The 12,459-nt window shown below is 34.6% G+C and overlaps 1 protein-coding gene across 2 annotated transcripts in view; it reads left to right on the forward strand.

Moving 5' to 3' along the window:
- Positions 1–12,459, forward strand: part of TRIM33 (tripartite motif containing 33) — a 117,388-nt gene that overhangs the window by 67,368 nt on the left and 37,561 nt on the right. For both annotated transcript variants that reach the window (XM_004769892.2, XM_045081878.1), the window contains exon 5: positions 11,298–11,414. In XM_004769892.2, the coding sequence (XP_004769949.2) occupies positions 11,298–11,414 (117 nt within the window). The remainder of the gene's footprint in view (positions 1–11,297; positions 11,415–12,459) is intronic.

Genomic DNA, 12,459 nt, shown 5'->3' on the forward strand with positions numbered 1-12,459 from the left:
AGCAGAGAGCCTGATGTGTGGCTTGATCCCAGGACCCTGAGATCATGACCTGAGCAGAAGGCAGAGGCTTAACCCACTGAGCCACCCAGGTGCCCCCGCTCTGGGATTTTAATATTCCGCTATTTTTTCCTTACATCTTTAAAAAATAAAAGAAAATGTAAAACTTTAATTCACTTTCCCTGTGGGGAGCTCTCCCCATTCCTCTTTGCAGCAAAATATTTTGAAAGGATTGCTTATAATCATGGTCTCCTAATTTCTCCTGTCCCCTTCTCTCTATCAACGTTTTACCAACATTTTTCTTTTCAAGGTCACCAGTAACCATTGCATTACTAAATCTAGAGGTCATTGCTTGGTCATCATCTTACTACTTAACACATCTGCAACATTTGACATAGTTGATCATTCCCTTAATACATGTCATTTATTTGGCTACCAAGAGACCACATTCTTTCAGTTTTCCTCCTACTACACTGGTTACTTTTCAGTTTCATTTGCTCATTTTCCTTCATCTCTTAATGTTGGATGTGCCAGGCATTACTTCATTATCTGCAGTTACAGATTTATGGCTTTAAATACCATCCATATGCTGGTGATGTCCAGATTTCTATTTCTAGCTCAGTACTCTCTCCTGAACTTTCAGATTTGTCTATTCTATAAACTATAACATCTCTTCTTGAGTGTCAACTTTCTCAAATATAATATATCCAAAATAGAACTGATCACTTATTCCAGATCTTTTTTTTACTGGCATCCTTGCCCTATCCCAGTTTGTGGCAGTTGCATTTTTTCCATTGCATAAGCCAGAAATCTTGGCACTGTCCTTGATTCCACTGTTTTCTCATAACCAAACTCAAACTTATCCGAACATCTTTTTGGCTCCCTCTTCAATATCTATCCCTGAATCTCAAAATTTCTTACTATCTCATTGCTGTTAGCTCCGTTTCTACTAGGCTGGTCTCAGACACCATCATTTCTGGCCTGGATGACTACAGTTGTCTCCTCAGTCATCCTAGTACTTGTAATGTTGCCCTCCTTCAGTTTATTCTTAACTACTAGAACAGTCTCATGTCATAGTCACTCCCTGCTCAAAACCTTGCAGTGGCTCTCCACTTTTGTCAGAGTAAAAGATTCCTTATAGTGGCCTGTATGCTTGTATTTCATCTACTGCTCCTCTCCCCACTCAGTCTGGCTTCTGTTGTTTCTAAAACATGGCAGAGATAATGTTGCCTCCCTGTTTTCTCTACCTGGGAGAACTGGTCTACTTATTTGCATAGCGAACTTCCATTTATCCATCAAATCTGCTTAATGTAACTGTCAGTGATCTACTCGGATCACTGTATTTAAAATTGCAATTTGTCCCTTTACCCCAATCCTGTCCTGTTTTAGGTTGTTTTTTTTTTTTTATTGCACTTACCACTTTCTAAACATGTTCTGTAACTTACAACTAATTTTTTGTGTTCCTCTCATTAGAATATAAGCTTCATGAAGATCGGTGTCTGTTTTGTTCACTGTGTTCCAAGAGCCTAGAACGGTATTTGACGCACATTTAGACATTTCGTCTACTCAACAGATACTTATTAATTTAGATATAGGAAAAAAAGAGTTGACAGGCCTGCCTACGTATAGGAGTTGTCATTTATATGTGTGTGTTTTCACAGAAGTCAGTTTTTAATTTTTTAAATAGTTGAGGGCTGCTTGTTCTGCTTCTTAATTAGAGGCCCTTGTTCTTCTTTTTAATATGTAAGTAATTTCTACACCCAGTGTGGGGTTTGAACTTAAAACTCTGAGATCAAGAGTCACATACTCTTCTTCCTGAGCCAGTTAGGTGCCCCATGGAGGTCCTAGCCTTTTTTTTTTTTTTTTAAACATTTTATTTATTTGTTTGATAGAGTTCACAAGTAGGCAGAGAGGCGGGCAGAGAGAGTGGGGAAGCAGGCTCCTTCCTGAGCAGAGAGCCCGATGCAGTAGATTTCCCAATGTGGGGCTTGATCCCAGGACCCTGAGATCATGACCTGAGCTAAAGGTGTTTAACTGACTGACCTGAGATGCTTAACTGACTGAGCCATCCAGGCACCCTAATCCTATTACATTTAAGGTAATTATTGATATGGTTTAAGCTTACCATTTAGTTTTGTTTTTATTTTTCTTTTCTGTGGTTTTTTTTATCCCTGCCATGTTTCAACTTAATAAAACCGTTTTTGGTATTTGATTTTTACATTCACTTTTAGCTTTTTAAGCTCTAATTGTATTATTTTTTTTTTTAAAGATTTTATTTGAGAGAACACATGAGTGAGTATGAGTGGGAGTGTAGGGGAAGGGAGAAGCAGACTCCCCACTGAGCAGAGAACCTGACTGGGGCTCAATCCCAGGACCCTGGAGATATGACTTGAGGTGAAGGCAGATGGCCAACCATCTGAGCCATCCAGGCACCCCAGTTCTGTTATTTTTAATGATTGCTCTAGGGCTAATGATGTGCAGTTTAACTTAAGGCCTTCTTAAAAGTCTTGTACTATTTCCTGCATTATGAATATGGTAAACTTACAAAAGGATAATTCAGTTTATCAAACCCTTATTCCTTTATACTAAGCCGTATCATTTATTCATACATGCCCTTTAAATTTAACATTATAGTGCTTTCTTTTAAAAAAAAAAAAATAGCTGTCTTTGGGGCATCTGGGTATCTTGGCTTAGGTCATGATCTCAGGGCTGTGAGATCAGCCCCACACTAGGCTCTGTGCTTAGCGTGGAGCCTGCTTGGGATTCTCTCTCGGGGGCTCAATCCCAAGACCCTGAGATCATGACCTAGGCCGAAGGTAGAGGCTTAACCCACTGAGCCACCCAGGCGCCCCTACCTTAATGTTTTTTTAAAATCCCTGATTGAAGTTTTGTGTATAGTTGGGTGTTTATAGATTTTTAGGACCATTATGGTGTAAGAGAGTGTACTTAAAATATAATGTCAGACATTTTTGTTAAAGAGCAAGATAGTTTATAATGGAAGTCACTTAAATGGACCTATGTAAGTGAAATTTCTCTAAAATACTTTCCTGAGAAGTAACTTTTCTTGTATTAGACTTTTATAGTGTTAAATGGATATATGGGTGGATAGATAGATTAATAAACTTTAGAGCAGATATTTTTCTTTTCAATCCTAGATGTAGAGCTACCTAGAGAGCTTTAAAAAAAATGCTGATACCTTAGTCCTACTCCAGACTGGTTAGATAAGAATTTTACATTACAGTCAGGTATCAAAATTTGTTTACAGTATTTTACAAATACTGGTAAATCACTGGTTGTTATTCAGTGAAGGTTGATAACCTCTACTTAGGAAGAACGTTTGCCAAACTCATTTTTTTTTCTGTAAACTCTTGCAAAGTTACAGATGCCTTTCAGATAAAATCCACAAATTGCCAGTAAAAATGACATATAAATTCATATGTACCATCAGTTTTCTAGGGAACTAGATTCAGAAGTATGGTGACAAATCAAGATTTTCTAAGTGTGTTGTTTGCTTGCTTCCTCTCCTCTCCACTCCTCTCCTCTTTCTTAACTTCTTTGTAGTAGGCTCCATGCCTAGTGTGGAGCCCAGTGAGGGGCTTGAACTCACAACCCTGAGGTCAAGGCCTGAGCTCAGTTGTTGGACATTTAACCAACTGAGCTACTCAGGTGCCCCCAAGTATTTTGTTTTCATCTGGTACATTGATTGTTAGAAAAAGCAGCTTGTTTCAATACTTAGTATTCATTCAGCTCTTTTGTTTAGTAGATGTTTGAAGGCCATGCTGAATGATGACTATACAATAATAAAAACAACTGACTGTCCTTTCTGTCTTGACTCTATATGAGTCTTGAGATTGAGTGTATGGTTCAGTTGTAGTTCAGTTCAGTGAGTAACTCCAAAATAGAGTTAATTCCTTTTGATTTTGCTGAAAAGAAGTTATTGATTTTAGTATTCTAGTTTGTGTGCCTGTCAGATTATCTGAGGAACTTGTAAGTCTCAGATTCACCTACCTAGCAGAATGATTGCTTATGACTAGAAAGAGAATTGGGTGTGGCTAACAGTTAGCTTGAATGACAGGAATATCAGGAGAGAAGATTTGAGAAAGAAGCATTCAGAGTAATCAGTTATTTAGTAGAGGGACAGGTTCGTTGAGCTGTGTGTTGGTCAAAATGTAATTGCTGAATTATTATAAGAATAAAAACTCTGTTGGTTGGTCATTTTCCTTTGCAGCAATGTAGACATGCCTCTCATTTTATGATTCATCTGTGATTTCTTCATGGCTGGTTCTGTTCTTTGAGATCTCGGTGCAAACTCATCAGGAACCCTTTTCTGGGTTTCTGATCTAGAATTTTTTGCTACTTGTGTCTTCTCTATCATGTAACTCTACTTAAATTTTTTTTTTCTCCTTAATTAGAATGTAAGGAAAGGAAGAAAAAGACCCTATTTTGTTTTGTTTACTGTGATATCCCTACTCTTTGAATACTTCCTGGCAAATAGAAGAATTCATTGCCTGTCACTAATGACTGCATACTTACAAGTTTTAAAATCACAAGACAGTATCATATATATCTAAAAGTACAGTGTAAGGAATGACTAAAATATCTAGCAAATCGGGGTTTTGGTTTATTTTTTGACCTTGCCACTTGATAAATGGAAGTGTTAGATATTTCTTTTAGTTCTGTGAAAAAAATTACTGAGACACTAAATGGCATCATGATTCAAGAAAGTTTGGGAACCTCTTGGCTATATATAGTTTATCCATTGCTTTATTTTTACTTATTTTTGAAAGTTTTTATTGTTAAGTAATCTCTGTATCCACTGCAGGGCTTGAACTCATAACCCCAAGATCAGGAGTAATATGCTATACTAACTGAGCCATCCTTTATCCATTGTTTTATTGACAGTAGTGGGTTGTTTCTACTTTTGGCTACTATTAAAAAAATAAGATTTCTTTACATCTCTAGGGATACATGTACGTATGTTTCTCTAGGATATGTATTTTGGGCAGGAATTTTAAAAAAATTCTTCTTATTATTATTCATTTTTTTTATTTTAAATTGGTTCCACACCCAAGATGGGGCTTGAACACACAACCCTGAGATCAAGAGTTACATGCTCTACCACCTGACTAAGCCAGCCAGTCAAGAACCCCATTTGGCTAGGAATTCTTTGGTTATATTTATTTTTTAACTATAAACTCTGGTTTTCTATATCTTCTTGTTCAGTTTTGTAGCATTACATTTTTCTATAAGTTTGTTCATTTTACCTAGATTCTCAGATTTCTATTTTAGATTTTCAATTTCTTAATACAAGGTTTCATTAATATCTTTAAATTAATACCTTTTTAATGTCTTAAGAGCTGTATGATGGTGACCTCTTTTTAATCCCTGATATTAGTTATTTGTGCCTTCTATGTTTTTCTTAATCAGTCTTTTATAGATTTGTCAATATTAGCTTTAAAAAAAAAACAACTTTTGGGTTGTTGATTCCCACTAAATTGTATTTTTCCCACATTATTTTGTGTATTCATCTTAATTCCTTTTACCTTCTTTAGGTTTATTGTTTGTTTGTTTGTGTGAGAGGTTGAGTGTGCACGAGCAGGGAGGGGGCGGGAGTGGGGAGGATGGGGAGAGAGAGAATTTTAAGCAGGCTCCACGCTCATTCCAGCAGAACCCGACCAAGGGCTCAGTCTCATGACCTGAGCCGAAATCAAGAGGCAGACACTTAACCCACGAGCCACCCATGTGCCCTGTCTGTTCTGTCTTTATTGGTCTGTATATAATGTCTCTTTTTTTCCTTCTAGCTACTTTAAAGGTTTTATCTTTTTTTTTTTTTTTTTTGTCTTCATATGGTTTGGAAACAATATGCCTTAGAGTAATTTTCTTAATGTTTCTTGTGTTTGGAGGATGTTGAGGTTTTTAGATCTGTAGGGTTATATTTTTCATCAGATTTGGAAAAGTACTCCATTATTATAATTTCTTCCAATATTTCTTTTTCTTCTTCTACCTTCCCATTTGGGGAAGCCAGTTATACATATATTAGTGTCATTACAGTTGTCCCCAGACTCACTATTCTTCTGTCTCTCCACCACATTGCTCCCTCCGGCCCCCATTTTTTTCCCTGTTTGATTTTGGATGGGATTAACAGATTAGACATTATAGAAGAAAATATTGGTGAATTTGAATATAGCATTAGAAAGTAATAGCCTGTTGTACTACTGAAGTCATACGAAATTGAAATGTCAACTGATGTCACTGTTTGCCCTTTGAGATTTAAAGTTGGCTTTTATTCCCTATTCTGTTTATGTGAGAATCCTTATGTCTTCCCCAGGCTTTCTCGAAATTTCTACGCTTTTAGGTTCTAATTGTTTTTCAGACTTTCTACTCTCTGCAACTCTTCCTGAACTCTTAGGGCTTATTATCATTTTATTATTATTTATTATTATTATCATCATATTGTTATTATCATACAGAGCTTTAAATAAGGAACATAGCCTCATTTTAAAATTTTCTTAAAAGCATTAGGTCTTTGTGTATGGTGAGCTTTTTGTTGTTGAAGGTTTGAAGCTTTATATTGTCATAATGCAAATCATTTAAAATTACTGCAAAAAGTAGCAGTGACAATTAATTTTAGCCCCTTACTATGCTCCAGTAAGCAAAGTACTATTGCTTATTAAGTGCTTCATGTGTTTTGACCAATTTAACTCTTGGAACAGGTTCTGTAGGATAAATATTATTATTATTATTATTATTATTATATATTTCTCTGAAGAACTAACACACAGGGTTGTCCAAATTATCCAGCTGTTACTCTGCAGATAGTAATAGTACATATATCAATAAATTTTTCTAAAGATTAAATGAGAGAATCCATGTAAGATACTTAGCACAGCATCTGAAAACATGGTTCTCAAAACAGCTCTTGCTGTATATAGATTGATAAATGCTTAGATAGAATATGTTTGGGATTTTTCAAAGTAATCTTGAAAATAGAGCAAGAGGGGATACAACAAAGTTGGCTATAAATAGATACCTTTGAAAGTGGATGATAGGTTCAGTGAAACTAAAATTTTATATAATTCTTAAAATGAAGTACTGAATTAAAAAAGAAATTGAGGGGCACCTGGGTGGCTCGGTCAGTTGAGTCCTTGACTCTTGGTTTTAGCTCAGGTCATTATCTTGGGGTTGCCAGATCAAGCTCCAAGTTGGCCCTGCACGCAACAGGGTGTCTGCTTGAGATTATCTCCCTCTCCCTATCCCCCGACTCACACATGTGCACACACACTCTCTCTCTAAAAAGGAATATATCTTAAAAAAAAAAAAAAAAGATACTGAGTCAGAATTATTACATACTAGCTAAAAATATTTCCCAAGATATTCAGTTGGGTTATAAACTAAGATGATATATTTTCCTAGAAGTGCCAGAGTAAAATCTTATCAACTGTTAAATGCTGACAGTTACTAAATAATACTGTGAATACTTGGCAAAGGAGAGTAGCATCCCTATACAGCTCATGACCTAGTAAAGCTGAATGAGCTTTCAAAAGTTATAGTTTGAAGTTGTAAGATAATGGATTCTCAGGGTTTTTTTCAAAGCCCTCCTTCATTTCCCAGTCTTCTGAGAACCATGTTTTCAAAAATTTCTTAGCAAACTACATTAAATAATAATAATTTATTTCTCAGTAATAAAACACATATAATCATGATGATGACTGTTCAAACTATGTAACCAGTGGTATACATATTATATTGAGTTTCTGTGATTCTAATCAAAAGCTCAGAAAGTCTTACCTAGCCTTCCTGTCCTAAGTAAATCATAGGTATCTGTAATTTTTACCTACACATTTTGAAATACTGAATATAACTCACTGTGAGTAGAAGCACAGGTTAACAATCACTTATTGATCTACAAGATCAACAGCTAAGAAAAGGCTTTCATGTGTTTATATATTAATCAAAATTATATTTTTAAAAAGATTTGTTTATTTTGGAGAGGCATAGAGAGAGAGAGAGTGCAGGAGGGGAGGAGCTGAAGGAAAGGGAGAGAGAAATTCTCAAGCAGACTTCCCACTGAGTGCAGAACCTGACTTGGGGCTCTATTCCAGGATCCTGAGATCATGACCTGGAGCCGAAATACAGAGTTGGGGTGCTTAATTGACTGGGCCACCGAGGCACCTGCGATTGACATTATACTTAATCCACTTATTGGTTATTCTTTTTTCTCCCCGTTTCTGAAGTATTTCGACTATAATTTTGATTTGCTAAAAAAGAAAATGCAGCATTAGTTATTCTCTTAGGTAGGAGAATCGAAGTAGCTTGTAGCCAAAACTCCTTCCACATTGCTCTTCTGTTGTTCAAGATCCAGTTAGTATTTTATTCTAATAATATAATTGAAATTAGTCAAATGAACAGAGATAAATCTGATTATCACTTTTCATTCAATTCCTTAATGGCTCACTATTACTTATTATCTGAATGCAACTTAAGCAAAATGTGCAAGTTAGCATCTTGTTTTTCTCGACTTTTCTCGTTTTGCTCTCTTTTCCGTAGCCTTGAAGATGACAGCTTCAGAACTATGTACTAATACACATTCAGATTTTGTTTTCCCCCAGTGTGAGGGCTTACCTCAAGTACTCTTACTCATCCGTAAACATCCAGCTCAGATGTCAACTCCTGTGTAAGTGGTTAAGAAACCACATACTTAAATGTAGGGATATCATAGTTTGTTTGCTTAATACTTGTTCACATGAATCAACAAGACGTTTCTAGAAACAGGATTCTGAAACATTTATATTGAAGTGAGAGAGAAATAAATTAGTACCAGGTTAAATTTTATGAATTACAATTTTGTGAATTATGATACTGGTTGATCTTTCTACCAGGTGCCTTTCTATTTACTGACATAATAAAACTCTGTGTCAAAAGATCTTTCTTTATGTTAATTTAAAGCTCATTGAGTCATGGTAGCATGGTAACCTCATATTCCTACTTCATTTATACAGATTTAACAAAGTAAAATTTTATTTTGGACATACAGAAATTGTGTATGGAGTAAATCAAATGTTCTTCAATGAAAGAATGAAATGAAACAACAATCTTTGGATTATGTATCTATCTAACATTAGATAGTTTTAATTAATTAATTTTGATAGTTTTAACTTAAAATTAAAACTCCCACATCTTTTTTTGCTGTTTAATATTGTACATAAATCATAAAGTGTTATTATACTTTACATTGCAGACAGGATTTGGGTTTTGTTTTCTTGCTTCATTTTGTTTTGCTTTAAAAACAAATTATTAAAATTCTTAAAGTGGCCAGTTTTATTATGTATGCTTTATTACAATAAAATATTCTTAAAAGCAACGAACAAAATAAAAACCTCACTTGCTGAATATCCTGTTACACCATTCCTTATATTGCTGTCCATTTTGCCTTCACGCCTTGAACCCGAGCACTAAGCAAAATTTTCCTTCATCTTACCAAACTTTCCTCAGTGTTCACAACTTTTTAACCTTTTCTCCTAAATTTGCCTTAAGTGAGACCTTCACTAAAGGCACAGAAATTTAGATACTCTTAGTCTTAGTCTTAATCTCAATTCCTGCCTTTAATGATTTCAGTATCTACATAGACAATTATACCTTTGTAAGTATCTTGAACTCATTTCCAGTGACCTTTTCTTGACTGTGTCTTAGCTAGGCATTTAATTTTTAGGTCATACCATAGACCTTACTTTAACTGCAGCATGTAAACTCCCAAATCACCAAAGGTGCTGATTTCTCTGACAGAGTCCATTGTTCAGGCTTGTTTGTGCAGCTGTGCCAGCTAGTATTGTATTATGATACCTTATCTGAGCTTCTGTCATAGAGTTGTAGCTGGTCATCCTGTTCTCTCTTCTTTGGATTTATCTTTTATATTTCTGTCTGATGATTTTCCTGGAGCATAAATCTGATTATTATATCTTGGTTAGAATTTTTCAAGGGTTTCCCATTACTAAGAAGATAAAATCCAAACATTAGCATGGTACACCCAGCCCTTTACAGCCTTATTCTAGATTTTATAATTACTACCTCATATTCTGACCTTTGCCTGGCTTTCTTTGGCTAAATTGAAGTCTTTGTAGTTCCTTAAATATGTCTCTGTATTTAGCTTATGATAATACTATTCCCACTTCACTGTGAAGCTTTCCTTGGTATTAAGGCTGTGTTCTTGTTAAGACTATATCTCCATTATAGTTCCTTTTTTTGAAAATATTTTATTTATTTATCTAAGAGAAGGAGGGAGAGAAAGCATAGGGAGCAGCAGGCAGAGGAAGAAGCAGGCAGAGCAGGGAGCCTGATGTGGGGCTCAATCCCAGGACTCCTGATACTATGACCTGAGTCAAAGGCAGACACTTAACAGACTGAGCCACTCAGGCTCCCCTCCATTACAGTTCTTACCACAGTATAGTATCATTTCATATGTGTGCCTATTATAAGAATATGAACAGTAATGGATTTATTTACTCATGTATCCCTAGCATACAGAAGAATCCCAAAAATATTTGTCAACTTAATGTGTAACTCACACAAAGGGAATAAAAATAGGAAAGAAAACCATCCTACCTTCCTAGTAGCCAAAAACCTGTAGTCTTTACTATTAAGTATAAATTTTTGCACAATAATATTAAGAAATAATAACAGATACCACTCATGTTGACAAAGCTACAATAAAACTAGTGTTGGTGATTTTTAATTGGTTCAACTCTTCTGGAAAAATTTGACTACATAGTATGGAGAACTGAAAAATTATTTCAAGTGGTGATTGTAAAGATGAGATAAAAGTCAGGTGTAAAATTGCACATACATTGTATATACTTGTATTTAAAAATACATAATAAAAAGCCCAAGGAATATATATCACAGTAGTAGTAGTAGTGGTTTTATGATTTTAAAACTATGGGTAGTTCCTCCACTTTTGAAAGTATTTCTATAATGTTATATTTTATGGTTTAAAATGTATACAACGTATTCCAATATTTGGATGTTTAAAAAATGTAATTCTGAATCAAAATTCTAACATAAGAGCATTTGAGCAGTTCTTAAGTTAATTTTTTTTTTGTCTTACCAAATGGCTTCTCAGGCTTGGGTCAGAAGGGAAAGGATTTGTAGTTAAGAGTTGCTGTCGAGGTAAGGTATGTGAGGGCAGCATAGAATATTGATCGTTTCAATAAGGTCATAAGTTTGAGTCATGTAGCAATTGATTTTAAGGATTTTAATAATAAATTTTCTGTTCTAAATGTAGTTTTTTTTTTTCCTGTTTTAAGATACCAGTTTTTGGAAGAAGCTTTTCAAAACCAGAAAGGTGCAATTGAGAATCTACTGGCTAAGCTTCTTGAGAAGAAGAATTATGTTCATTTTGCAGCTACTCAGGTGCAGAATAGGTAAGTGTGTTGCCTTAAAACCATAATTTCACTTAAAGAATTATTAAAAATAGTAAGTCAGTTTACATACTAAGCATACATAGAAAACACATTTTTGGAAGGGTAAATGATAAAAGTTTGAGTTTGGATTATAATACTTGTTAAGTAAGATTTAATTCACCAGAATTTTGAGTCCTCTTAAGATACATCTTTGACCACTTTATAATCAGCAAAACTCTAAACTTTGTAAAGCCTTAAATTACTGTGGAAAAAGCAACTAATACATGGAGAGTTGAATTACAAATTTTAACTCTGTGGAAGACATAGTATAGAGGAGAGTATGAAAAGAATGGTGGATAAATTTACCTTCCCAACTGTAAAGCAAGAATTAAAAATACTACTTCTCTTAGTAGTAGTATTATAAGATGAATGTATAGAACAGTTTGTGGCACATAGTAAGCCCTCAAATTTTAACTATTGGCATTATTTTTATCAGTAATACCATCAGCATTTAAAAATTCTATTCAGGTTCATTTCTAAATGAACTAAATTTATTGATAAGTCAAGTTGGAGTAAGTTCCATAAAGGAGTACATTAACAAGGTGAGGACTCTGTAGAAAGATGAACACCTGAAGCTGGTATAATTAAAATCTGTATATTCCTGAGGGTATGAATAGGGTTATAAGTATTTGTTTTTCAGTTTCACAAATAATGGGACTTTTAGGTACTTCTAGGATATTTAAGTTAATTTTTGATGATTAAAATGATAGAAAATGACAATATTCAAAAGTATTAAATTGATGAATGAATAGTATATTATATATTAGACTATAAGGTAGTAGAACTTTCATCTTAAGAATCAGTGATACCAAAAGAAAAGGCTACTCTGAAGGTGTAGATCTAAGACAGCATGGATTTGAATTGCGAGGGTCCACTTATACAGATTTTTTCAATAAATACAACATTTTCTTTTCTCTAGCTAACTTGATTGTAAGATTATAATATGTAATACATATAACATAAATCATGCTAAGCTGATTAAGCTCTGTATGTTAGCAGTAAGGCT

This window comes from Mustela putorius, unplaced genomic scaffold, assembly GCF_011764305.1.
Source record: "Mustela putorius furo isolate JIRA1106 unplaced genomic scaffold, ASM1176430v1.1 tig00000585_pilon_pilon_pilon, whole genome shotgun sequence".
Classification (NCBI taxonomy): domain Eukaryota; kingdom Metazoa; phylum Chordata; class Mammalia; order Carnivora; family Mustelidae; genus Mustela; species Mustela putorius.